General features: G+C 40.8%; 1 protein-coding gene across 1 annotated transcript in view; it reads right to left on the bottom strand.

Moving 5' to 3' along the window:
- Positions 1-20,392, bottom strand: part of espn (espin) — a gene marked incomplete at both ends in the record, with an annotated part of 38,540 nt that extends 18,148 nt beyond the window's left edge. The window contains 8 exons of the mRNA XM_080469659.1: positions 2,430-2,588; positions 6,587-6,870; positions 7,299-7,554; positions 8,934-9,065; positions 9,862-10,044; positions 10,550-10,736; positions 17,804-17,997; positions 20,093-20,392. Of these exons, the coding sequence (XP_080325785.1) occupies positions 2,430-2,588; positions 6,587-6,870; positions 7,299-7,554; positions 8,934-9,065; positions 9,862-10,044; positions 10,550-10,736; positions 17,804-17,997; positions 20,093-20,392 (1,695 nt within the window). The remainder of the gene's footprint in view (positions 1-2,429; positions 2,589-6,586; positions 6,871-7,298; positions 7,555-8,933; positions 9,066-9,861; positions 10,045-10,549; positions 10,737-17,803; positions 17,998-20,092) is intronic.
- Between the last annotated feature and the right edge of the window lie 4,089 nt (positions 20,393-24,481).

The raw sequence follows: 24,481 nt of genomic DNA, 5'->3' as shown, positions 1-24,481 counted from the left end.
TCCCCGCTGGGCGGAGCATTGAATTGTTGCACTGGGGCAGAAGAAAGTGTTTCTACTTAACATGCCCCCTCCCTCTGCTTCCTGCTGGCCTTAATCAACTCATAAAGACACAATACCCTCTGCTAATAACAGATAATAAGCTCTAATCTCAAGGGGGTGAAACTGTGGGGAAAACAGTGGGCAGAGACCATCTGCCACTGTGAGTGATAGTACTTTAACCCCCCCCACCGGCTCACGCCCCACCCGTCTGACACGCTCTGAACGCGTGCCAGAACTCTGCTGGAGGCAACCTAACGGCCCGTGACATTTAACTCGACCCCGTCCCTCCTTTTATTCCTCAGACGCGTGCGCCTCATTGTTGCCCTCCCTCTGCTTCTTTCAAACCCCCCAGGGAGTTGAAGGGAGGGGAGGGGTGGGGGGAGCATATCCAGATGGGTCTTGGCAGCACGTGCCACTTCCGTTGATTAGCCGGTCCATCTGCGAGGGCTCCTCTGAGACCGGGAGGGGCCCCTCTCAGGCCTTAATTGGCTCAATGCGGATTATACTCCGTGACTCCCACAACACCCCCACTCTCGATGCCGTCCAGATTACAAAAAAAAAATAGAAAACATCTCCCCAGGGATCATTGATGAGAGTCTAACAGACTCACACATTCATTCAGCTGCCTGTGGAGGTATGCAAGCAGGAATCCAACTAGAAACCTCAGAGCGTCGGGGGGTCATTTCTAGAGGCGGACATCTATCATCCTTATATTGAAGTCAATAACATGTCATATAAACAAAGTCAATAATTAATAACTTGGTCAACACAACCAAAGTGTTTACATGTAAATCAGTGTCAAGTACAAAAACAACTGAGATTCACTTTATACATGTAGAATCCAAGAAAATGTGGAGTTTTTCTTGTCATGATGCTTTAATCAGTCATTTCCCCCCCCAAAAAACTGTATTTAATACAAACTATTTTTGATATTTTTTCAAGAAGAGAATGAACAGTATTATCATGAAAAATGCCCCCTTTAAAAGTTGTATTAGAATTTTTGTAATTATTTAACTTAATAAACCATATGTTAAATTCTTATGACTGAAACGTGTCCAGATCCCTTCATTTGCTTTGATTTATCATTCAATAAAGAGTATTTTTTGTATCGACTCAGTATTTTGTAGAAATGTGTGAATTTATTATTAAAATTGATAATTGAATAGAATACTAATTCTGCACTTCATTTTCCTCATTACTGTGATGTGATGTCTTTAGCCTGTGATATCTACACTGCGTCTTTAAAATGGCCCACCCGTCACATGATGCATCACTTTTAGTTTGAAAATGATTTGAAAAAGTTTGCCTCTCTTTTTTCACATCATAAAGAATAAAAAAAAAAATCTGGTTGTTTACTTTTACGTGAGAATAACCCTTAAACATTTCCTTGTTATTGTTATGTGCTTAACAGGTGTTAACCGATGTGTAACCTGGACTTAGACTTAGTCATCTTCTCCTTTCCCTGTCTATTCATTGACAACGTCCGGCTCACGCTCCCAGACAGTTTGCACAATGGGGCGGAGACCCAAGAGAAAAATGGAAATGAGGGGGAAGTTTGCATCAGGTGACGAACAAAAGCTCAAGAGAACACAAAATTATATAACGAGCCGAGTGGCAATGTACAGGCAAATAGAGATGTAACCCAATGCCGGCGCTCCATCATCCAACTTAACCTCTCCCTGAAGCAGACCTTATAAGGAGCTGATGCTCACACAAGAACAGACGCAATAATAAAAAAATATTATCTTAATGTCCATCCAGTCCTTCCGGTGTACCCCACCCGTTTTGCAGCACATAATATTTCACCATGCATTCTCAGTTAAAGTATTATATTCCAACCTCACCACACATTTTACTCCTGTATTTAATATCGTGCTGAGATCGGGTGTTTTTCTCATGAAGGAGGTACAAAGTGAGTTTGTGAGGTGATCCATTTTTCAAATGGTTGTAACAAATACTTTGTAATACTACCCATACTTAAGTTCAATCTACACCATGTTACTTTGCTACTTTTATGTCCTTAGATGCTACTGAGTACGTAAACACATTGTAGGCAGCAAGTTTATTGTTTGTATGAGAAATGTGCGGAATGTTTATTTATCTCATCTTGCTTGTTACATCTGCTTGCTTTGGAAGGGTTTAGTTGGGTTCTGTTGTTCTCTATCTTTGTAAGAGCGCTTTGAGATGTTTGTTGATGTGATTTAGCACTTTACAAATAAAATTGAATTGAATTGAATTGAATCTCAGACAAATAAATTCAATTAAAGCTGCTGACAATGCATGTAGATCAAAAGGTACTATACTTAAGTAATAAGACATTTGTTAATACTGAACGGGAACAATGCTGCACAGCCAAATGAACAAGTTTGTGTATTTTTTTTTAGGTCTACCTCTTCATTGGGCGCCATGTTTTTGCTCCCGTGGGGCTCGGCCGTGTCGCTGCCCAGCGTTTTGTAGTAGTCCCCAGTGCTGGGCTGCTTGCTGAAGCTCCTCGACTTCCGGTTTGAATCCACGCGGCGCAATTTGTCGTGATGCTCGCCCGGAGTCAGCTGAATTATGAAAAAACAAAAAGTATAGAGAGATTTCATTAGCCACTCTTTCATCTGTGTCTATTCAGAAAAAAATGAAACCTATAAAACCTGAAATAGACAAAAACTGTCTGTGATTGTAATGAAATGAGAGTTGTCACATGTCTATTTGGTGGCTGGTCATGGATTTTAAATTATGTTATTATGGTACATTATGCAAATTATGTTTATTAATTATTTACTGACCATATTAGGGACCATTATAGCTGCACCATATTAATTAAATAGTAATATGCCATAATGTTGTTTAGTAATAGCGATAATTATATGATTTGCAATAAATACAAATAGTAGTAGAGGACGTTAATTGACTTTGCTGTATTATATTTTCCTTGTTTTTTTTGTGCTTCTGGCTTTTGCTCTGAACGTATATGGAAAAAAAAACCAAAACAATACTTAAGTGGTTTATTGCATAACTTTCATTATTTAATAATGAATCTTTCATATTTATAATTATGTAACTTTGAATTTGCATGAACGCATTGAAACATAATTTTTCCCCCCAGTTCATTCACGCTTTTTTGATCCATATTTTGCATGTTGGTATCGCGAAAAGGACTATTTACTTTATGCAAATGTCAGTAAAACATTGCAGCTTCATGTAATGTCTGAATGGATAATGGACCTGAGGGTTCACGCAGAGGTTTTTCATACTGATGTAAGTGAGACGTGTCAGTCAGAGCAGGGTCAGAGGTCGCTGCCTTGACCCTTTTAGTTCAGCACTCTCACTTTCCGTTCCGACATCTAACTCTCACAACCTGAGCTGCGAAGGCAGGATATTGAATTCAGTATTTCAGTCTCGCAATAATCACCACAGCATTAGTGGATAAACATAGAGAGCATTGTGAGCAGCCACCATAAACGTGTGCGTGTGTGTGCCTGTGTGTGTGTGCAAATATTTTCCTAATGCAAAAGAATTTGAAATTGCCTTTATGTATAGAATTCCCTTGAAACCTTTCTAGCTTTAAATAGAAAGAGTGAAGTGAAATATACCACTTTTACACAAACTTTTCAAGACCAACTCCTGAAAGTGTTAAAAGACATGCGTGCAACTGCCTTGTTTGCCTTTCAAATCCAGGCTTCAGCTTCAGATTTGTGTTCATTTACATCCTAATGCTTAAAGACTTCAATAGGACCCAGACAAGAGCAGGCAGATGTCTGAGGTTTGTCGTAATAATTGACAGCTGGCCCCTGACCTCTCCTATGCTGTGGTCTCATGTTCAGAGTTCTTTTAAGCGTGTTTAATAGTGTTGACTCATGTCTGGTGTCAAAGAAATGGTCCCTGAGCACTCATCGGGTCGGAGGGTAATGTGAGCAGGGGAGCGCTACAGATGGTTTGTCCTCCTCCGGGGAAGTGAGTCAACAATAGCAAATGTACAAAGCATTGTGCCAGCCCCCCTCTCATCCCTCACTCAGACAAAAACACACACGGGCAGCATTTCTTCCCATTATAAGCATCTGTCTGTCAGCATGAAGTCATCTTTTGTGTGACACACACACACACACACACACACACACACACACACACACACACACACACACACACACACACACACACACACACACACACACACACACACACACACACACACACACACACACACACACACACACACACACACACACACACACACACACCTGCCACGTCTTGCAATCCAATACATCCAGCTAAAGTCGTCTTGAATTTAAGGTCATAGTTGCATGATTCGTTTTTCGTTGTTAAAATCACAGATTTTTTTGGGTGTACAATAAAGAAATGCCACATGCTATAGCTAAGCCAATTTGCAATGGCCATCCCGAACTGGGCCTCATAATACAAAAGCTATGAAAAAACAACTAACAATGCAAACAATTAAAAAATATACAAAACCCAAGATATTACATAATGTCAAGCACCAATTTAATCATGATTACATGACCTAATTTAGACTGCAGATTTCAAGCTCTGAAATGCAACTCAAAGTGCTTCCAAAATTATTGAAAAAAACTTAAAATGAAGGCATTAACATGAAACATGTGGTTTTTGGAATACCTCTTATACAACAACAGTTTTGCATCAAAGCAAAGCTAGCAGGTAAAGCACAGCTTTATATTAATTCGCATTACTATATAGCAGAACATCGCTGGAATTTGCTGAATCCTAACGTCCCCATAGCAGCAGCTCTCCTGTGAAGATCTTACCTTAGCGTCAGGAAACCTGTCTCACAGCTCTACTCCAGCCTTTTCCACAAAACCCAGTGGAGCACAGAGTGTATCTGTCACCAGATCCAGAGCTTCACCTCCTCTCTGCTCAGTGCTACACCTGTCACTCTACCTGGCCTCTCACTTTACCTCCAGGCCTCATCAATAACCTATTGGGCCGGCCACAGTAAGTGGCAATGATGTCAGACCAACCACTCCCTCGCCCAGCCCAGTTCTTCTTATGCAAAAAACCCAAATGGCCACGGGCGGTCCGTACTGTGGTCATGCAAATCTCTCAGGCTTTAGGATTACAAGAACAGTCTAGCCTTCAGCACCAAGAATTAGCAACAAAAAAGAGTTAGGAGAGAATAAAGTGATTGTGAAGGAGATGGCAAAGTCCACAGAGAGACTGAAGGACGATGGCGTGAGGAATGAAAATGTAAAAACAATAGCGAAGCGGCGTTTGGAGAACCTACATCAAACATGGAACATTTATTCCAAGCAAATGTAGGTAAATTAGCTGAAAGAAGGCACCATCAGAGGAAACCCAAATCTCTCTCTCTGACTCGGTTCACTTCGAACATTCGGCAGCTTTATTGCTCTGATTTATGAACATCAAACTCTAACGTTGGTCCATCTCCCCGTTACTAAGGTGCCCAGGGTAGATTGTTTTTCCCAGTGTATATGGTACACAGTGATCTTATTTATGGGTGTGTTTTTGTGCATGCATGTGCCCTGAGCTTTTGTTTAATTGTTAATGAGGGCGCGCCACGGGCCGGTCACCTGGGTATAAAGAGGAGAGGGGGCGGCACTAATTAAATACACTCCCCCACATGAGTGAGGGCACATGCGTGCGCATACGAACGCACACACATCACCATGGAGATCTGTGGCAAGAAGACACTGTCACTACAGGCATACATCAAAACAGTATAGTGCTGTGTGTTCCTGAGGGTCAGCTGTGTAATGTTTCCCTGCTGCTTTAAGCTGAAATTGCACATTTTTATGTGAATTTACACGGTTGGACTATCTTAATGAGTTAAACATGCACAATTGAAACAGTCTTCAGGCAAACCAACATGTGATGTTGTTCATGTGACTGACAGACACTTATGTGGAAGCAAAAACAATTTTCACACATTAAAAATGATTCTCAAGAGTTTCTTCATCAAATGATCAATTTACATTTTATGTGCAGCCCAGCAACCAGTTTTAGTACCGTACTTCACAGCACCAACGATGATGCCGGTTTTAATTGTCACTCCTTGTCAGCTCTTTAAACACTTCTGAGTGATCTGTGGCCAGATTATTTACTGTAATTAAAATCAAACTCCTCACATCAAGCATTGCATGTGTCAAACCCACACAGGCGGTAATGAGCATCTTCCCTGGCCTCGTTAGCCACATTAACACAATAACATCATTATGGGCACCCAGACAAGGCACATTGTTCCAGTGGAGCGACAACTCAACTGATTAAGCACAGGGGGAAAAAAGCAACTAATGGCCAATTTGTCTCAAACAGCCAGTTTCTTCTTCCTTTAGAGTATTGTTCCATATCATGCCTCCGGCTTGACAAAACAGCTACCCCAACATTCTGTCACCCTTAACTCAAAATAGTTGAAAATAGTTGAAAGGGGAGTATTTAAGCGACAGATAACTAACCATATGTATGGGTTCTGTGAGAATATTTCTGGAGAAATTGTTCTAATTGTGTAAAGAGGTTTCTCTTCAGAGGTGTTAATGTTTACTCCTCTTTGAGGCTGTATTGTGCGTACCTCCTTTTTGCTGCTTTTCTCCACATGCCGCAGGTTGCTCTTGACCTTCAGGAACTCGACTGGCAGCGGCTCTTGTGGGGGCTGCGGTGGTGGGTAACCGGGGGGAGGAGGGGGCATCGGAGGAGACTGCGGGGGAGGCGGTGGTGGGTAGGCGGGTGGCGGCGGCGGCGGAGTGGGGCTGGCATCGACGGACGTCTCGTTCTTTTTGGGTCCATCAGAGGCGATGTCTGGGTTCAGCATGTCCATGTATGCCTGCATGTCCGATATGGCGGACTCTGACGCACCTGCAACCCAAACATGTCGCACTGCTGGTTTGAAGTCATCACACAAAGCAGGGGGACACTTTGTCCTCCTTCTCCCTACACAAAATGTAAATGGGATCAGGAAACATGACTGTCCACCTCTGCATTGGACACAACGTGTACTCAAAGACCACTAGGGTGCAGCACCAGTATAGCAGGCCCCTGTGACAAGATGAAAGACCTGTTGCAGGTCAATAGTGAAGCAATACACTTACAGCAGACATCCAGTATGTGAAGGTCCAGGATAAATTGTGTGTGAGTGAAGACAACACAGCTTCCTTCAATAATAGTTCCCACTATTATGTGATAATAAATATATATTTTACTATCGAGCTCATCATCAGAATTTGGCATCACGTTGAGCTCACCGACAGACTAAGGGCATTTCCAGTGTGGATAAAGTTGCAGACCTGTGTGTGCGACTGTGGTCAGCTGCGCAGGGGGCCCTCGTGACGTTGTTAAGCTGCTCCTCTTCTCCCCCGTGCTGGACTGGCTGGAGTTGGCTGAGTCGTAGTTGGACAGCGAGCTGGACGGGGAGCCGATGTCGAAGTGAGGCGCCTGGCTGGCGGGGGGCATGGTGGTGTTCGGGGAAGAGAGGCCCGAGTCTGGCTGCTTGTACTCGAGGTCGGTTGAAGGGTCGCGAGACAAAACGCGATGCTCCACACTCTGTCAGAGGCAGCAGGTCACAAATACAGTTCAGTTATTTAATCATAAATATCTGCTCCTAATTAAACATTTATGTGGGTATACAGAAAATACAGTGTTGTTATGGAAGACAGATAAATTAGTTCCTAATAATATGAATCATGTACATGCTCAGGCGTCACTTCAGAAATCCCTTCACCTCGTGGTCTCTAAAGACACGCATAAGGAGAGTACAGCGCACTAATGAAACTTCTCACAGCTGATCAAAAGTCACAGCGGACCTTTGTCTCTTCCCACAGCGCAACACTCAATTGGATAAATGTCCCTCATGGGAAAGACTACAAGAGAGAGGAAATATGTTTCCCGTATGCCATAGAGAGCAAGCGGTGTGGAGGAGTTGTTATTCTTCCAGCCACTCTGGGATTTCAGTGGTTTGAGGCCACAGAGGCACCTGCTTGTCAAATATGTGTACTTGTGTTAATGAGCTGGGAAAACCTGCAGTCACTCAGTGACTGGTAGTTATCTCTCCAGCTTGTACCTATGTGTTTTCCTCTGGAGACTTCACAATGAAAATCAGTTAGAAATCTAATAATAATATTTAAATCATATATTTGATGAACTATGGTTTTTAACCTGGTGTCCAGGGCCCTTTAATGGAGGTACAAGCTCAAGGGGGGGGGGGGGGGGGGGGGGGGGGGGCTGTAGCTTTATCTGCTATAAAGTTGTCAAAGAAAACCTCAATAAGACATTTTTATAATGTAAAGCAGAAATGGCAAACAGCCCATTGTTTTCATCCTTAAAACACTTTATGACAGCGAGTGTGTCACAGCTTTGCTATAGTGTTTTGACAATTCAGAGGTCTCAGAGGGGATCTGCAGCTCTTCTTGAAAACAATTTATAGGAGCTCTAATCAAAATAGGTTGTTGGCCTGGTTCGGACACAGTTTTGTAACAGTAGTATAAATCATATGAAAACTCATGATGCTACGCTTTGTTTAACATGGATGCCAAAGTAAACACTGCCATCTTTATGTTGAACAACTGTTCTTCAGTTCAGACAGCTGTTTAAAAGTTTCTTGTTGTGATGTACAGCAGGGGGAGTCCCATTAGACCAATTAGTGGAGTGCAAATAAAAAAAGCTCAAACTGCATTGAGACAAAAATGTTGTAACTCCTATAGCTGCAGCTTGTTAACATGTGTGATTTGTAGTCCTTATGTTTACGTAGTGTTCTTTGGTGCCCAAGATATTAATTTATACACCCCAAGATTTTCTGTAATTGAAATCTATTGACACGTGAAATCACTGTTTAATGCAAAGATTCACAGGTTTGTGTCAATTAAACTCATTTAAGCCCATTCATTACACATGGTAGTAAGAGATGTCATGGACAGTGATCTCACCATGTTCTCCACAGTGTGCAGGTACTTGGCACACTGGGAGTGGCCGTTGTATTCCGCCAGGTCCGCTGCTGTGAAGCTGTCCTGGTCCTTTATGCCCAGATCCACTCCGTTAACCACCAGGATCTGACAGCACTGGAGAAGAGACGGAAAAGGTCAGAAAGCAGACATGTCTGTCTGTAAATACGATAGGCTTTAATCTCTTGATTTTAACAAAACCTGAAATGCCCGAGCTGTACGTAGGTGGGATTGTTCACCGACTAGCGTAACAAGACTTTGAAAAAACAAACAAAAGAAACCCACATTCGCCAACTTATCACATTCTCATGAATCCTAACTCAAGCGGAACACACGTCGTGTAGTGATGATATATTTGATCTGAGCGGTCCTTAATTTACAGGGTAACCAATTTGTCTGAAGAGAAAGCATTTCTGTTTTACAATCAAAACAAACAAGGAAATACTTCACAATTCCTCTTAAAAAAAACAAAACCTGGAGTCTGCTGTAAGCTTGTTCTCAGACTGAGCAAGCTTTGTTTAGCCATGAGGACAAATGCTTTATTTTAGCTTCTTAAAAATGTTTTGTTCAGTCAGGTCTTATGCAATGACCATAATCATGTGGAGGGGAACACAAACTTTGCATAATAGATCCAACTTGGACAGTGCAGAGGTGTTAGTCAAAGCAGTAGGTTAGCGTGGTGGTGAAAGTCATATGCTTGAGGCCGGTCATTCAAAAGAGATGGTTACAAAATGCAATATTGACAAGCAAACCCCAATGACTGCTTTGAACTTAGTCATGAAACTTACTCACAGTTCAAAATAGCAACTTTATCGGCATGTGTCTTTCTCTAAAGTGACCAGTGATAACAAGACTTTGAATAAAAAGTATTTTTCTGTGATATCACCTGAGTGAAGACAGATCTCAAACCCACCTCCAGTTCACCATTTTCTGCAGCGTCATGGAGCGGCGTCCCTCCCCAGTTGTCCGTGACGATGTCCCCCCCATGCAGCAGCAGCCAGCTGAGCACCTTTGCATGGCCACGACTGGCTGCAAAGTGCATTGCTGTGGCTCCATCGCCGTCCCTGTCTGTCAGACTGATCTCTGTGAAGCTCATCTTTAGAAAGACGGAAAACAATGCACAACTCACTGCATGACTGGTTTAGCTGCATTACTGGTTATATAAAAATATTTATTTTAAAGACTACAGAGTTTCTTCTCCAGTCTAATAAAAGACTAAGTTTAACAATTGTGTCTTAAAATCCACTTCTTGGCCTCAAGGACAATTCCAGAAATCAGTGTCTGTGGTCACTATTCTCGATGCATTCGAAAACAACAAGTAAAGCCACTAGCCATGTACATTTATGATGAATTTGTGAAATGTCTTACTTTTAATATCCAATATGTTGGAATGCTGCACAAATAGTCTACCGATTCTAATAAAGAGATACAGAATTATTTATGTTTTTCAAGTCATTTATGAATCCAAAGCAGACGGACTGAACAACCTCACATCAACATTAGTGCAGATTTGATCAGTTCTAGTTCAGCTTTAAAGTTTGCTGTGGATCTCCTGTGATAAATGACTATAATACAAAGATTTCAGCAACATTTGAGCGTACCAGCCAGACGATGACAGTGTTGTGGCCCATTTGGGCAGCAGCATGCAGAGGTGTCATCCCGTCATTGGCTCTGATGCTCGGATCCGCCCCGCAATCCTTGACCAGGTATTGGACGACCTCCAGATGACCCTCCTGGCATGCCAGGTAGAGTGGTGTGGCACCATTCTTAGTTTGGGAATTAACAACACTGTAGGCGAATGAGACAGCGAGATCAAAACAACAAAGAAATTACAGTATATATCAGCTAGAAACAAACATCTGCTTCTACAAATTTGGGTTTTAGCTTTAAAAGGCATCTAGGGTTATATAAACGTTTTCGTTTATTTAAAAAGAAAATGAGTGGTTGTGTCCAAACACATTGTCTGCACTTTAACAAGAAAAAAAAAAGCACATATTATAAGATACTGCCATCTGATCACTGCTTGTATAACCTTTTAGATGTCACATGGAGGGAAAACAACACAATCAATGCTGGTTGTCTTTTCCTCGGCTGCTGAAGTGTCCTTGAGCAAGACAGTGAACCACGAGTTGCTTCTGATGAAAACTGAATGCTTTACATTGCAGCTCACTTGACACTGTATGTGTGTGTGTGTGTGAGTGTGTGTGTGTGTGTGTGTGTGTGTGTGTGTGTGTATGTGTGTGTGTGTGTGTGTATGTGTGTGTGCGCGCATGCGTGCCTGTGTGCGTGTAAAGTGGTGAATCCAACTAATAGTGAATAGTAAATTGTAAAAATGTATGATACAGTAAGTGAAGAGTATAAGTCATTGATTTAGATTTGAGTCATTTCAACACGATAACATTTCAACACAATAATCTCAATTTGCTTTTGACTGAGGATAATATTTGTTGCTAAAAGACATTGTTTTCCTTCATATTATTATGTTTTTGCTTATCAGTGTTGACAGAGTTTTTTTTGTTTTTTTTTTAAATGAAAAAGACCCATAAGTGCCAACAGGTTGAAAACAGACGTGTACCTCTGGCAGGATTGTCAACACACTTGTGTTTTGAGAGCCAGCAGCAGCGACGCATAACCAAATCCCGCTCTTCTTTATTTTTGAACGCCCTTAACCCCGCCCCCAATGCAAAACCTCCTCCAATGCCAGCGTCCCTCCTTGTCCCAGATCCGTTCAGACACAGCGGGAGGTCAGGGAGTGAGCGAGTGCTTCCTCACTAAATCCCATAAGGTCGTACTTTATTTGGACTGTGACAAATGAGCAATGCGTCTCGTAAGAGGATTATCAGTCCACTAGCTTTGCCCGACTTGCCTTGTGCTTAGCAGAAGTTTGCCAGTGGGCAACTGAGTAGGTAAAGAGGAGGAGTAGATAAGATGATAATAACAAGGAGCACATGTTGTGAATGAGGAGGCTGAGGAGGCAATACAACTGTGGGGAAAAAAAGTGTCTAATTTATTACTAATTAAATCCTTTGCTGACCTGAAATATGGACGTCTCATTGGACGTTTTGGATATGCCCCCGAGTAAAAACAATGTCTGAGGTGTTATCAGGAAGTGGGCAGATGAATGAACTATTAATACATGTACATACATACATACACACACACACACACACACACACACACACACACACACACACACACACACACACACACACACACACACACACACACACACACACACACACACACACACACACACACACACACATACACACACACACACACACACACACACACACACATACATACATGTCTTCACAATGAGGTTTATATTTGTGAGTAATCCTGACTACAACATTTATGACAACAAAGTACACGCTGCCTTTGTCTCGGCTCTTCAAAGTGATGAACGCTGAAGAAGTGCTTTTGGAGAACAGGTGTAGAGTTCAAACGTCTTAAGAAAGAAGTCAGCCTTGTGTGACAACACAGCCAGCACGAGGGGCACTACCTCACAGCGGAGAAAATACTCACGCTGATGTAAAAGACATCTGATATATTTCCAGTCTGGCTCTGATGAGTAATTTATCTCAGCGTAATTGTCCCCTCCCGTCCCCACATGTACACGGTAACAAAGACCCAGGTTATCTTCATCACTATTAAAGTAATTGATGTCACACTAATGGCCTTGTTGCCTGATAAAGGCTTGTTACCTCTTCACTGGTTCTTCCTGTTTAAATAATGAGAAATGTTGTGGTTTTTCTAAACCTCACCGTGGAAACTTCGACCATAACTTCACCACAGCAGAGCCCCAATGCAATGAGAAGATCCGATTGATGCGGCTTTGTGCGCCTTGTCCTAAAAGTATCTCTGAATGGTATGTGTCAGGGTTTTCTTAGTTTACATGTCTTGTGAAACAGAAAAGAGCGGGGGAGGGGGGGTTTGTCCAACTAGTACCAAGAAGTTATTAAGGAGATTACAGCTGAGGAAAATATGTGCAGCTCGGCCATTGGCTAATAGAAAAACCCAGCTCACTGGAAAAGATTAACGAGCTCCCTCGTACTCAGGAACCTTGGGAAAATGCTCCTTCACTACTGTTAGAGTTGGTTCTGCTTGAAAGTGTTTTCCCTTTTCTGTTTTTTGTAATCTATGTTCACACTCTGGCTTTTACTCAAAATCATTTCTTTTAGGGTGAAATGTTGAGTTGTTAGTTGAAAATATTTTCATTCTGGATTTTATTAACCTGGAAATATACCTGTAGTCACTCTACAATTCATGCAAGAGACGTGGGAAAAACTTCTGCAAAAATAATCAATTTCTATTTGAGGATTAGAAAACGAATTTTCTGCATCCCAACCCCCCAAAAGAAAGATAAAAAAAGAGGGGAAGCCTTTTCAGATGTGTGTTGGAATTGAGGATTGGCATGAAAAAGATCCTAATCTGCACTAATTGATTGCATAACCTGTCTGCAGACCAATGTATCTGACCCTCTGACATTCATTCACTCCTTTGTGTACCCACGTTATCAGTACAGCCGCAGTGCAGGAAGCTTTTTCTTTGGCTTCCTTGGAAGTAATGGGTGATGGAGCCACCGATTCAAATGTAGCTTATAAATCCACTGAAAAATATCTGAAACAATGACGCGTGTGATGTTCAGCCGATCTCATCGCGAGAGGATAGTGATTACACAATAACTGAAAGATGGATAAGAGAGTGAGAACTCATCTCTGAGTGTGTGTCATAAACTCACAGTCCCTAATAGCTGTTTGTTATACTTTTGTACAAATTCACCACATTTCATACACTAAATAGTTGGTATTAAATGTCCTGGTTTAATAGTGACTTTTAGTGGCTTTTTGGTTATAAATCCACAAATGCACAGTGAAGCGTAGCCAAAGATTGAAATACTCAGCATATATATCACATTTCAAAAATTTTAATCACACCCAGAATAAAATAAAATAATAATTCACTGAAAAACTTAAAGCAGTTTCTGTAACAGCTGCATTTGTTTTTCACCAACATGGCAGAAATGTTTAGTTCACCCACACTGCCATACAATGGTTAAAGTTTCCTTTATTTTATTTTACTTTTTTTTTATTGTGTGCAATGTGATCTCCAGTCGCTTGTGAAACTTAATCCCACCAGACTTTGGGTGAAAGTAGAAGACACCCTGGACAACAATCCATCACAGAGTAAACATGGAGAGGCAGGCAAACACCACACAGTCACTCTCAGGGGCAATTCTAGTCAAATGCATGTTTTTGGACCGTGGGAAGAAACTTGAAAATCTACTTGCAAACAATAAAAACATGTAACGTCACACAAAAAGCCCCCTACATCCTGGATATTGTCACTGTGAGGAAGAGGCACAAACCACTAGGTTTGTTAATATACTGTATAGTAAAATACAATGTAAATGTCATAGAAACCATGGGTATTGAACATTGCAATAAAGTCAGAACTTCTCATTTATATATCTTTTTTACAATGAATAGTTTGTGTTTATGCTGTTATTGTTGAACTTTAAAACCTAACATTTCACAAACAGGACAAATTTGTCATTCTATCTATACTATATCAGTTTATTTGACATTTCACCAGATAAGATTCAAAACATCATGCTAACTATGTACTTCTTGTGCCAATGCACTTGTTTTCATATCATTTAAAGCAGCCTTAAACCCTTTATGTTGTCTTGAATACATCTTCAAAGTAGCCCATGGTTAAAATCTCTGGAGGTTTGTGGACTTGTGAGAAAACTCACCATCTTAACCATTTGTTTGATGCACCAAATAGAAAACTGGATGAATATTTTAAATACAGGTGCTTGTTTACTATCTGTCAGTGGATGTACGTTCACGTGTGTGCAGCCACACCATCATTAGGCGGCCACTTCCTAAAGTGGTGATGTAACAGGGGGAGTCAGGTTATCATTGTGATTTTTCAAGTAGAACAAAGTCGGAGCCATCAACCCGCTGCCTGAAACCCACAAATGCAAATTTGTGGCTTGTAATAAACCCAGAAAGAAGAATGGTATCTCTCCTCTGCAAAGTGCTATTGTAAACAATGCCCCGGGAGCACGACTAGAAAGCAGACCGTCTATTCAAACGGATTTGTTTTCCTCATTATCTTATCAGCTGTTGGCGCTACTGTGTGTCGCCGTGGAGACGGTGGTAAACAGCGACGGTGGGAGGGGTGGTGGGGAAGAGTGAATGGAGCCCAGCTATCAGGGAGCTGCCATGTCCCCGGGGGCCATTAAATTTTCAGCAGGTATGCACCTGTCTGGGGTGCGACTGGACAATATTGGACGAGGTGAGAGTCGAGCTGCTTATAGCGGTTCATCTTAAACGTGGGGCTGTAATCACATTTGTGTATGTTTATGGTAGCAGAAAGGGAAATTATTGGGATTATATATCAACAAAAGGAGCATTTTTTCATTGTTGGTTAATTATTTACTGATTAATTATTTTTTATAACCAAACAAGTTACATGAAATTCAAACTTATCAACACCACTGAGACAACAAGAGATCTACCTGCTGATTCAATTTACGTCACTTTTTTGTATTCAAGTGTAAGCAAACAAAAGACTCTCAGATAAGTGGTTTTCCATTAACTATGAAGAAGCGTTTTTCCAGAACACACTGCGTTTAGGCCTTTGCACCAGTGATTTAAACCAGGTGTAATATTTTCACTCCAGCCACAGCACAATTTAATGCTCTGAAACTGGGCCAAAGTTATATGGGTTAAAGCAGACCTGGACATTGTACAGCCTGCCGGCCACGTACGGCCCTTTAGTTGTCCCTGAACGACCCACAGGAGCTCACTGCCAAAATTTGAATCAACCGAGTATTAATTTACATGTTGCTACTGCTTTGCTCTCATTTTGAAGGAGGCTCCTCAATTTTCTGCATAGTTCGTGCTTCTTAACCTTCACAGCAGGCTCAGTTTGTTATGCGACCTGTTGGGAAAATATTAATGCCCACTTCTGGGTTAATGAATAGACGCTATCCATGTTGCTGACAGGATCATTATCATCTATTGCCTGAACTGTTGAATGTTTTTATAGTATATGGCAAGTCTTAATTGTACTTTTAAGCATGCCATTCATGAAACGTAGGCAAACGATAACAAGCATCTGAATATTATTCTGCTCACACTGTCTATAAATTTAAATTATAATGCATTTCTGCTTATTGGAAATAACCTGGCAGATCATTACTCTTACACATACTCAGCATAGTCAGTTTTAAGTTTGTTGGATGATATTGGACGCACGTAGTAGGATATTTAAACAGTGTAATTTGAGGGGAAAATGCTGGATAGGCAGACATGACTATTCGTATTCACTATTTTACTCATGTCAGCAGCACTGATGTAGTTCATATGATAGAGTGGGATCTCCACATGGCACACGGGGGATTTGAAGCAGCACTGGTTATACATCACATTCATTAGAGGGTAAAAAGTAGTCACTATTGTGTGAACCTGACACTGTGTTGTTTTGTCTGAGGATAATAATGCTGCTGTGCTTTCTCTTTGAGAACGTTCTTTCATGTCATTTTCTAAATGTGCATGTATCTTGTCAGTTTAAGTGCGTATATTATATAATTGCTGGGAATACTCCCAAACATTCCAGCACATGAAATTCATCTTTTCCATGGACTTGAATTTGGAGCATTCATTGCATCTCCTTTTCATATATATACATGTAACTTGAACTATAAGTAATCTGAAATGACATTTGTGCAGTTGTGTATATAAAGAATATAAAGGTCTTTTTTTTGTTACTTTTTGTGTTTGACAGGTTCATGTGCTGTCAGTCTCACTTTTTGAAGAAATATTTGGTAAATATCACTCAGTATTTCATGAAACTATCAAAAGCACACACTGGAGATCTCAAACTAGATTATTAACCTTCAAAACAGGATTATCATGTTTTTTTTAAGTCTCAATAAGTCACTGAATCACTTGTTGACATGACGTTTTTTTCCCCCCAAGGGCTCTAAAGTATCTGTACAGACTTCAACCACCATTATATAAGCACCACATGTATGTAATATATCAAAAATAAAACCACTAAGAGGTTTTTTGGGTTTCATCACTCAGTATTAAGATTGCTCCACTTGTATAAGAAGTTACTCTCTTTCAGTCCCATTGTTTTGTCTTTAAATAGTTTCTCCAGCAGCTCGGAGCCGAAAGCTGGTGAGAAATCGTCCAGAACTCTGGCGGCTTCTACTTCAGTCTTGCATTGTTTGGTAATCATCTTAAAATAAATAAGAGCTGGTGCGCTTACAGGTGGAAATCTGGCAGATCATTTGTTAATGTCGGGCTTTCAAAGCGGCAATAGTGTCAATTCTGTTGACCTGGTGTAACTTATGTGTCACAAGCGGGGAAAAAAATGCTGGGAATTTTATACTTCAACTCAAATCTTTTTTGTGAGAAAAGAGAATAAAAAAGTGAAGGTTATAGTTTAGTTTTTTGGTGTTGTAATATAAACTTTGAGTTTTTTCTGGATAGGAGTCCATCTAACGGCTGGTTTTTATTTCAGTTATCAATACCTGAGTTGTATCATTGGTTAAGGATTAAAAATACAATAAATATCTATGAAAATAAGAAAAAATACAAAAAAAAAAGAGTAGAAATCTGTGAAAGTGTTCTGAGCTTTTATCACTTTCTATGGATGCAGGTGAAGGTATGCAGTAGATATCACATTTAATTAAAGGCAAATATACAAACGGATCACCTGAAATCCTCCAAGTTACAATATTTTAGACAGAAAACGTATGAAGGAGTCGGCATCCTTCCCAACACGCCTCCAAACCGCCGTGATTTCAAACAAGTACAGGTTGTACTTACTTGGGGCTGTGGCCCAGTAACAGTCGGAGAGAGGGCAAGTCTCCCTTGGCAGCAGCGTAGTGAACAGGCAGGGCCCCTGTGTCGGTGGTGGCCCCGGGGTCGCCCTCGCCACTCTTCAGCAGCCACTCGGTGATCTCGTGGTGACTGAAGCGGGACGCGAGGTGAAGAACGGTGGCACCAGAACTGTCCCTGTCCTGTCATTGAAACGGAGATAGTGGTCAGTGGAGAGTTCTGTTAAAGCAGATTGGTTGAACGAGCCTAAAAGGCTGCATCCATTTTAAAGTCTGAAAATTAGAGTCACATAAAAAGGGCTAATCACTGTAAAGACAAAATATAGAGTTGGATTTTTAACATACTTTATGTGTAAAGTAGTTGGATTTGCGTGGCCTTTTAAGATATTTTGCTTTGATACTGGACTCTTCTCAACAAACAAGCTAGAGTTGCCATCTGAGTCAATGGAGTGCCGCAAATGAACCCCGTTACATCAGATATAATTCAGAGACACACAATGGTTAAAAAGTGAAAGATGCCATCGGGCACCTATCAAGTGGATTGCTCCACAAGTGGTACCTGATAGGCTTCGTTAAATGTCAGCCAAGTATCTTATCAGTTAATTTGTGCCACTGTGTGCTCTTTGTCGCTTTTCTGCGGTCTGTTGGGCAGATCTCAAAAGTAAAGGTGGCATTAAGTAGAACACAGAGATCTTATTACTGCGTAAATCTTTTTGGAGTGAGAGGGGATATCTCATGGGTGAGCTCGATGGCTCAGTTTGTGCTGCTGTCGCCTCAGATAGTCTCTGGAGTGAACGTGATGAAACTGGCCGGCTCTTCCATGCAAAAGGTTTCTTTAGCGTCAGTTAGACCAATTAGATCAACTAGGAAACATGATCATAGTTCATATGTATGTCTCTCATTCATTAGAGCACAACTGATAACCTCTCAACTACTGCATACTGCGATGCATCAGAGTAAATGGAAGTAAATACAATGCAGTCCTTTACATTCTGTATTACAGAGAAAGTGATCTATATATCACCACCCTCAAAGTGAAGTATAATAACAGACACTAGTAAGACAATGAAGACCTGAGAAAGCTTAGTCTTTCCCTGATTTTATGCTTATTTTGTCCTTCGCCCTTTGGAGCTCAATCATGTTGAATTTCATCCTGTGCCACATGCTCTCTTGTTATACTGCTTACATTTGGATACTGGTCTTTATAAAAGATTATGATAACTTTGCTTGTGTGGCTTCACTTCTTAATGCCTTGAAATATATGTTCATGAAAGTATGCTTTAATAAAATTGGCTTGTGGGGCTGCATTGTTAGAATCTTTACTGATATGTTTTTCTATCTTACATCAAGAAAACAACGTCACGTTAGTCCGAACAGATTTTCTTAAGCATCATCTGTGCGTCACTTGTGAGAAATTTTGCATACGAACCAGTACAGGCACAATACTCTCCAAGAGTGTCACATTACTTCTGTTCTTTTAGAAATCAGAGAATACTCATACTTTCACTATTCAGGTAGGGTTAATCAGACAGTTTTTCAAGTTTCAATGTAGCATTATTTCATTCATTCCTTCATATTTTTTTGCTCATGTGTGCTGAGATTTTAAGTCTGAACCACAAAATGCCCTTCCCAGAGAAACTACATCTTCTATTAACCCTTTATAAGCCACTAAAAATGTGTACATTAGGATTTTAAGATGAGATTATGAGTAATTGCATACTTCAAGAATTAAAAAGGCAGCAATACAATATTGCATGACTGTACTACAATGCCATGTGCTATTAAGAAAATACATTGAATATTATTTAGTAGTCTTATTGAACAGGTTTGAAAATAGATGATGCCATTTGAAGTAAATTTCATGTGATGTTGAGCCACAGCTTTTCACAATTTTTGATCTTTTGAGAGAAATGTTTCATTCAGCTTAAATGAATGGAAATGAGGTGTTTTGCTTAAGGAAATGGGTCAAACACAAGTGTGTTTATACAATTGTAAGGGACAACACCAGCATAACATCTGATTTGCAAAACAATTTCTAATATTTTGGTTTATTATTTATACACAAGGTGCCAAATATGAGTTGCCTGGTTGTGGGTTAACTTTACTATGCTGCTTCTTGTGAGGTTATAATCCAGTTCCACAGGTTCTATTCGGCTCATTATAGTTTTTAGGTTGTGGGTACACAGCAGTGACACATCACATGCAGGGCAAACATCCTCATGTTGCTGCCCTGTCATCTCCCTGTCCTACAATTTATCCTCTGTCTGAAGCCACTCACCTTTGGCCGACATCCACCCTGGGTCAGCAGCCACTGTAAGCAGGCCAGGTTGCCGGTGGCTGCTGCGTCATGCGCCGGGCTGGCCCCGTTGTTCGCCAGGCAGTTGCCCTGCAGCCCTGCCTCCTCCACCAGGAAGCGCAGACAGGTGAGTTTACCTGCCCGAGCCGCATGGTGGACGGGAGAAGCCCCGAGAACGTCCTTGACGTCGGCGGTGAGCTCCTTTGTAGCTAATTGCACTTTGAGAGCCTGCAGGTCGCCCTGCCTGGCGGCCAGCAGCGTCCTGTCCCCCTCCACCACCATGACTGCTGCGCACAGCGGGACTCCTCTCCCCGGCCCGGACCAGACCTCTGCTTGGCCTTCGTTGACCCCCGATCGGTTCACCGCGCGGATGGAGTCAGCATTATGTGCGCAAAGCTTCAGATCATGTCAGTCTGCAGGTCAATTTTCTCGGAAGGCTCACTGACATCCACGGATCCTCTCTCCCAGCGATGACCAGAAGCGAGAGCCACCTCCCTTTTTAAACTACACACATCATTACACCTTTTCCATGCCGGAATAAAACTCAGTGCGCCATGATCCGAGATATAAACAACCCGCTTTCTAGTATTTCATCCGCCTTTCGTGCGTCTTGGCGCGCGCAGGATCCTGAACACCTGTTGCACGAGTGTTCCTATTACTGGAGTGACTCGAAAACTACTTTTACTGGTTATGTTTTGACCTTTCCGCCTGCTGGATGACTATCACCTGGTCGTTCATGCGCCTCTGAGGATATTCCGCGGGGTGTTTTCTTCCTATAGCAGATGGCGACATGGGACTCAGCAGCGCCTGTTAAATAATCCATCAGGGGGAGGATCGCTGAGCTTGTTACAGGTTGCTGCTCTCTGAAAATCGGCTCAGAAATTAAAGGAGCAGTACGGAAAGGCTCCTTAAAACTCCCAGTAAAGCCCGACAGGAAAGTTACACAACCGTGGTGGTGGGCGTTGGTCCAGCATAGACCCTCAGCTTAACTCCTTTTCAGATATAAGGACTTTCTGCCATTAATTTTACATGCAGCAGTGAAATCAGCATCATTGGACACCTGTGGTTTGCACATGGTAGAGGTCCATCTGGTGGCCTCTTGTCAAACTGTCACTTTTTAAAATGTGTGGCGACCTTAAGAGGGCGATTTCATTGTGGTCACATTTTTAGAAGTAACTAACAAAATGCACAAGATAAACTTATGAAACGCAATGTATTTCGGAGTAGGTCCTCTGTAAGGTACTGTATGCTTTGCATGAAAAATATTACAAGTGCACATTCAAATTGGCATGGTTAGTTCATTACCATAAAAGAAGACAAACTGGGTTACTGCGACCTGATACCAAAAAATAACAAATATCTCTCACTTACAGCCTCATGAGTTAACTGTATTTTATGTGTTCTGTTTCTTTTCAGAAAACAACAGTTTTATTCAAGTAAATGCGAAAATGTATTTATTTTTGTATAATTTGGGGAGGCAGTTGGGGCTAGTGTACAGAGTTTACCTAATTTCACTTTATATAAATCACTACTACTATATCATTACTATAAACCCCTATTACTTAAAGTAAATGCTTAATTTGATCAAGTAAAACGTGTAATAAATGTAGAGGACAATTTAAAAACTTTTAAATAAACTATAATTCCATGTATATAGGAACATTATCAGTAAATGTAGAATTACCTATACTATTAAAATTAAAAACCTCCCATTGACTGCCCATTAAAGAAATTGCTTTAAATGCTCAAAGTTTCAATCAGTCTATCTTATATACTTCATCCAACTCAAGTTCAATGGAGCTGGAGCCAATCCCAGCTGAGCAGATAAAACCATATTCATCCAGTATCAGTTTCCAGTCCTTCAGAGAGCAATAGAGAGGTCACCAGTCCATCGCCACAGACAAATCAGACACTCACACTGGCCCACATGCATACCAGGAAAAACAACCTCCACCTGCAGATAAAACATGCAAAAGGCCCCGAGATATATCCTCTTTGTGATACAATATTAGACCCATGATACCACATCCTAATGGATTGTGAGAAACCTCAGGAGGTCTGACATAAATAGTTAGATATAAAACTTCCAAATATGCAAGTCAGTGCTTTTCGTGGCGGGTATTTTACTGGAAAAGGGGATTATTTATATCTCGGATTGCTATCATCTGCTGATAGCACAGGGAGACCCATTTCCACCAAAGTCTCTTGTGTGTATAAGCAAAAAAAAGGTTATTTAATATTCACCTTCCCAAAAAGTAACGTTAGAAACCTACAACGGAAATGTCGAGCAGCCTTTCTATATTATACTCTGTAATTTTTTTTTTTTTACAGTCTTAGATGTGTAAAGTATCATGTTCATACACACCATGGGCAACTGGTGGCCCCATTAGATTTTTACTTTCACAAGTATGAATGAGGTCTAAGGTACATTTCAACAGACATCACTTGAAATTACAACAAATTATGACTTTGTATTTCAAATGATATATCACTTGCTCATATTTTATTAATTATTAAAGTTAAGACAGGCTACTATCATTTGCTCAGCCCATCACCGTTATGATCTCGAACTTGACGTTGTGATAAGCTGCAATGCGTTTCACCACCAAACGGTGGCAGGAAAGCTTCATATTGTTGAGGACTGACCTTCACCTGCTGAAGGTGTGCCAGGTGGCAAATCGTCTCTTTTCATTTAGTGCTTACATTTACTGTAATCTACCACAAACAAAAAATTCTAAACACACGATAAAAAGGAGTAATGTCACACTTGTTGAAGCCTCATATTATTTAATTAAACACTAAGCTGTCCAAGTACATTCAGCAACAGACTAATACCACAAGTGCACTACAGAGGAAATCCTTCCTTCCTTTGGCCATAAGACTGTAGAACTGCTATTTGTAAACAGTGTTTGGTATTTTAGATTAGTTTAATCATTTCTATGCTTATATGAGTCACCATTAAGGCTCACATATTAATGTGTAATATCATTACTTTTTTTTTTATTCTGCCTTATTTGAAATATAACTTTCTGTGTAATCTTTCTATTCATTCTGTGTGGAGCAACACTTTAAAATTAGTTAGTAACGTATTTCTATTCTATTCTGTTCTATTCTGTTCTATTCTATTCTATTCTATTCTAAGGAGGTCTTTGTTGTCAGAGGATGATTTTGAAATTTTTACTGTTATCCGCAGCTACTTTTTCTTTTTTTTACTGACTTCTCAAGATAATTTGGTCGAAATCAAAATGACACCAAGTGAACATTCTCCCTGTTTCATCTAACAGTGTTGATTGATTTGTCCTCTCTCAGGATCTGGGTGGTGACCTGCGGTGTTGGATGGGGGTGACATGAGGGGGGTAGATAGTGGTAATAGGCCAGGCTCGTGCTCGGCGCGTGCCTCTTCGGACCATCTGTTGCACTGGTTCAACTGTCATCGACACCTCGCGCCAATCTGGGCCAGGGGAGGGAGGGAAATTCCCACGAGCGGCCTGAACAGTGGGAAGTACAATTCCCAGGAGGAAGTGGACAATAGTACACCCAGTAACACGGATTAAAGGAACAACCCGCCAACCAGCCTCAGATATCTCAGATGATTTCATCTGCAACGCAGGAATTTATGCTTGTTTCTTATCTTTTTTTTCAGTCATTATTTCAACATGAGATCAATATTTGAGATTTTAAAGAGTGCTTCACATTTAATATGTGGTCTATTAATTTATGACATTTTTATTTAGACAAAAGCACTGTATGTGGCAGTTAATATAAACTTTTTTTTTTATGAAGCCTCCCACTTTATTAATAATATAATATGTATGTAGATCATTTGTATGTTATTATTTTTGTGTCTAGTGTATTGCTATTATAGAATTTTAAAAAATGGCTTCATTTGAATATTTGTAAATATCCCAAAACAAGTTATTCATATTCTGAACATACCTGGCAATAGAGTCTTTCTGATTCTGTTTGAACAATATAGTCACAACATTATTGTTTATATCAAACCTTTAAACATTTACTGGAAAGTAAAAGTAGTTTATCAGGCTAATGTAATAAAATGAACTAGTTCTAACGGCGTATGTCATTTATGTTTCCGCAAAATCTGAATCCTTTTAAAATAATTTATTGGCCTTTCTGTAGGCTGTAGATTCTCCCTTGTTGAGTTTGCGGTTTCTTATTCACTAAGTGGACTCCAGACATTCCCTAAAGGGTAGCGGAGTTTTTGGTGCAGCTGCAGTCTTTGATGATTTACCCCAACACAAGGTTTAATCAAGTGTGGGTAATAGTGGGAGGCTTTTCCCAGGGATTGTTCAAGACCTTCCCACAACTCCAAGCGGTGAGAAACTAAATCCCTATTGAACTGGAAGGAGGCTG

The sequence above is a fragment of the Lipophrys pholis genome (assembly GCF_963383615.2).
Source record: "Lipophrys pholis genome assembly, chromosome: 8".
Classification (NCBI taxonomy): domain Eukaryota; kingdom Metazoa; phylum Chordata; class Actinopteri; order Blenniiformes; family Blenniidae; genus Lipophrys; species Lipophrys pholis.
This window is presented reverse-complemented; position numbering and strand designations above follow the sequence as displayed.